General features: G+C 34.2%; 1 protein-coding gene across 1 annotated transcript in view; it reads left to right on the top strand.

The window, feature by feature from the left end:
* The window catches only part of LOC106869164 (complement C3), a 160,574-nt gene that overhangs the window by 104,593 nt on the left and 51,779 nt on the right, over positions 1-4,202 (top strand). The window contains exon 25 of the mRNA XM_052976969.1: positions 3,685-3,859. Coding sequence (XP_052832929.1) covers positions 3,685-3,859 — 175 coding nt within the window. The remainder of the gene's footprint in view (positions 1-3,684; positions 3,860-4,202) is intronic.

Here is a 4,202-nt window from a genome sequence, read left to right on the forward strand (position 1 = left end):
TGCTCGTGAAATTAACATGCAAGTGGCTGAGTACCCCACAGACACATGTACCCTTAACGTAGTTCTCGGGGATATTCAGCGTGACACAGTGAATTACAGGTACAACAGAAACAGGAAGTTAGAGTGAGAAAAAGTTGTGGTGGAAGAGTACAGCAGGGTTCGCCACCATCCCCTGCCGGAGCCTCGTGGAGCTTTAGGTGTTTTCGCTCAATAAACACTCACAACGCCCGGTCTGGGAATCGAAACTGAGATCCTATGACCGTGAGTCCGCTGCCCTAACCACTGGGCCATTGCGCCTCCACACAAGTCAATAAGTAAATATTACATAAATGGCACATGACAATGCCAACTATGCCCTGTAGAGAAATATTCAGAAGCAAAGGAAAGGAATTTTAAATCCAGAATGTATATACACATCACAAACACCATAAGGTATTTTGTTTGATGTACTAATTTATGATTTAGAAAAAGTGATGAGCCTATTGTTGATGAAGAATAAAACTCTAACAAAGTCGGTCATCATGATAATGATGAAGCATAACAATAACATTCTTGTGAATTAGATTCTAACATTCTTCACTGCTGCTTCATTTTTCTGCTTTTTTTTTTTTACTTTTTTATACATTGGGAAGTGAATTGACTGAAAGTTTCGATGTGGATTTTGCAGCTCTGAGTGAAACCAAGCTCTCAGGAGAAGGCTCACTTGAAGAACAAGGTTCCAGATATACAATCTTCTGGAAAGGAAAGGAGCCTGGCCAACCAGACTGATGCAACATGAAATAAAATGTTTTGCTCAAAAACACAACGCACTGCTTGTTCCAGGAATTGAAACCAAGATCACAAGATCATGACTGCAACACTCTTAACCACTAGGCCACGTTCCTTCATGCAAACAAAGACCAGATGAATTAAGTCCTGTTGATCCTAATATGATCAAGATAACAAAAAGCAAAAGTTTAGCTCTTTAACATTGAAACAGGCCATATCCTGACAAAATATTCTACATGTTCTATGTTCAAACTGACTACTTTTTTATACATTGGGAAGTGAATTGACTGAAAGTAAAACTAGCAAAGACTTAGCCAAAAAATGCATGCATAACTGTAATCTGGGAAGTAGCCATGCTTCATTTGTGGAAAAGAGATAGGTATTAACTCTATACAATGTACCTATCATAAATTATGGGTGCTCAAGATTTGCTGTGGTATTTTGAGCAGGTTGACATCAAAGAAGTTTTTAAAAGACCTATAAGGTTCACTAGAAGTTGTTGTTGGCAGTTTTCTCTTACATAGGTAACTTCATCAGCAGTGACTGTGGATAGCTGCTGTTGAAGCATATTTGCTTTACTATGAACAATGTGGAAAAAAGTTCAGGGAAATAAAAACGCTCTCCCTTGGAATGAAGGGCAAATTGTATGATACTTTTGCGCAAAATACATTACTACATGGAAGAAAAACATGTGCAGTGAATGCAGAAATACAAATGCTGAAAAAACAAAAAGGAAAAAAAGAGAATGAGGCAATTATGCTTTATTGGATATGTAATGTAAGTGTGAATGAAAAATGGAGCCTTGTAGAGCTGGTGGTGGTGGTCGTCATAACACTACTGCTACCACTGTCATTGACATGACATTTATCTGTCTTTTAGTAGAGCACTTAAATCAACTTATTCTAATTTACCCTGGTTGTAGAATATGCAGCAATGATTTAGGAAACAGACTTGCATACAATCAAGAGTGGGGTCTGTTGATTGTTACTGCTTCAAATTGATGCCTATAATGTATTATACATTTAAAGAATTAGAAGTTACATTAATTTTGTATCTGGTTTGCAGCATTCTTTATGTGAATTTGTGTATTGAAACAAATTTTGTTGTGTCTAGGGTGAGTCATTATACCAACATTAATAACCGGTTCAATTTCACTCTTTATCATGTTTCAATTGGTTAAATATCCAACTAACCAATCAATTGTTAGTTTAACTTGGTTAAATAGTGTGTGTGTTTGTGCTTGTGTTTGTATGTATGTATGTATGTATGTTAGTATATATGTATGTATGTATTATGTGTATGTATGTGTATTCTTGTGTTTGTCTGTGTGTTTATGTATGTGTCTTTGTGTGCGTATGTATGCATGTGTTTGTGCATATGCACCTGCTAAGCATATGCACCTGCTGTGCATGCATGTGTGGCATAACAGACTAAGAGAAAAGTCATTGAAAAGGTTGCAAATAGCAATGAAAGAACTTTGACAGAAAAAAAGGAAAAAAATGGCTCATCGTTTAACCAAATTAAACAAACAATTAATAGTTAGTTGGATATTTATTTAACCAATTGACTAATAATAAAGGAGTGGAATTGAACTAGTGTGTATGTTATTAATGCTGGCATAATGACTCACCCTACATGCAGCAAAATTAGAAGTTAATTCATAATGTATTTCTTATTTTTTTCATGCCATAAAAAATGGAGTTAAGCCTCAACCCTGTAAACAAAAATAATTGTAGTAATTTACAAAGCTACTGTAAATTATAATGTATATTTTGTTTTTTGTTCAAAACAAAACTATTTTTTACATTAAAAAAAATTATTTTCTATTTTTTTATTTTTTTCAGTTTAAAACATACTTGAATATGCAGTGATAAATTATAACTGTCACTATATCGATATCTTACACACAGAGTTAAATTTCATTTTCCACTTAACATTTCTTTCAAATGCTTCCACTGTTGCTTTTTTTTCCAACTTCTGAGTTTTTAAAGCTAAAATTTCGAATTCAGTAAAGTTAGAACTTTGGTTATAGTTTGAAATGCTTATCTACAATGAAACAATGAAGTATTGTTTTCATATCTGTGATGGTGCTATTGCTGCACATACAGACATTTGAGACTGCATTTAAAAAAGAGCTACTTATTTGATTGTTATAAATTCAACCACTGACATTACAGCCATTGGCCCTCTCTTCTCTCTATCTCTTCTACTGCTTCTATGATGGCCTTTTCGCTTTAAATCTGGCTGGACATATGCCACAGCTGTTCAGGCATTCCCATCTTATTTGTCCCTCCGTCTCTCATCACTAGTGTTGTATCTAGCCACCCATGCTCTATATTCAGTCTGTGTTTGACCAAGCATCATCACTCTAGAATTTCGTCTCTGTTCATATATTTTCCACTGGTTTTGACTTACAATGGTCAAAGAGGGACATTTAATGACATCACTCTCTCTGGTCTAGGGAGGCTTGTGAGACCAGTACGTCTTTCTAGACCACTGGAAGGGCACTATCTCTTCTTCCAGACCGGAAAAATAGAAAAAAAAAAGAAAAAAAGAAAAAGAGAAAAGGAAAACTGAATGTTCATGTTAAATGGTAGATCAGTTTCCTCACCAGTTTAAAATTTTTACACCATATTTTCTGTTATATAAGTCAATGTATATAGCATAAACATGTAATGTAAACAGTCAGACCATCACTGTCTTTTCTTCTGCATTTCATATGGAAAATTTGGTTTTCCAAAGTTGTCTTCATATATAATTCAGCCTACTGTTTTGGCTGTGACTTTTAGTCTGAAAAAGTTGATTTATATGTCAGAAAATATGGTGGTTAGCTCAACAAAAACATTTGATAGTTCAAAAATACAGGTTATTTTGCCATTTAATAAAAAGTGTTTATAATTTTTTTTTTTTCAACAGATTGTTGAAAATGAACATATTATCCTCCACTCCATTCAGTATTTGGAACAAGAACTTGACACAATTGAAGATGATTTAACATTATCAATTGTAACATATGCTCTAACCGTAACAAGAAGTGAAAAAAGTGAACAGTCTTGGAATAAATTAAATGAAAAGGCCATATCAGAGTCAGGTAAAAATTTATCTTTGATGATTTTCCATTATTATTATTATTATTGTTCAGTAGTTTTATTTTTATAACATGCTTTCACTTCACTACCGAGCGCAGCTCTGTGCGCCTTGGGTATGTGCTGTGGTTTGCTGTGGTGCTCTTATGGTTACTGTATTGAAAGTGTTTTGCGTAGGATGTGTGCAGTGCCCAGTAGTGCAATTTTCTGTATGTTATATATATTTGTAAGTCCTGGTGTTTTTGTTATGTATTTATCTGAATATTTTTTTTATTATACCTAAAGCACCTACTATGATAGGAATTGTTTCTGTTTTTAGATTCCACATTCGAGTTACCTCTATTTCCA

Source organism: Octopus bimaculoides, chromosome 2, assembly GCF_001194135.2.
Source record: "Octopus bimaculoides isolate UCB-OBI-ISO-001 chromosome 2, ASM119413v2, whole genome shotgun sequence".
NCBI lineage: Eukaryota > Metazoa > Mollusca > Cephalopoda > Octopoda > Octopodidae > Octopus > Octopus bimaculoides.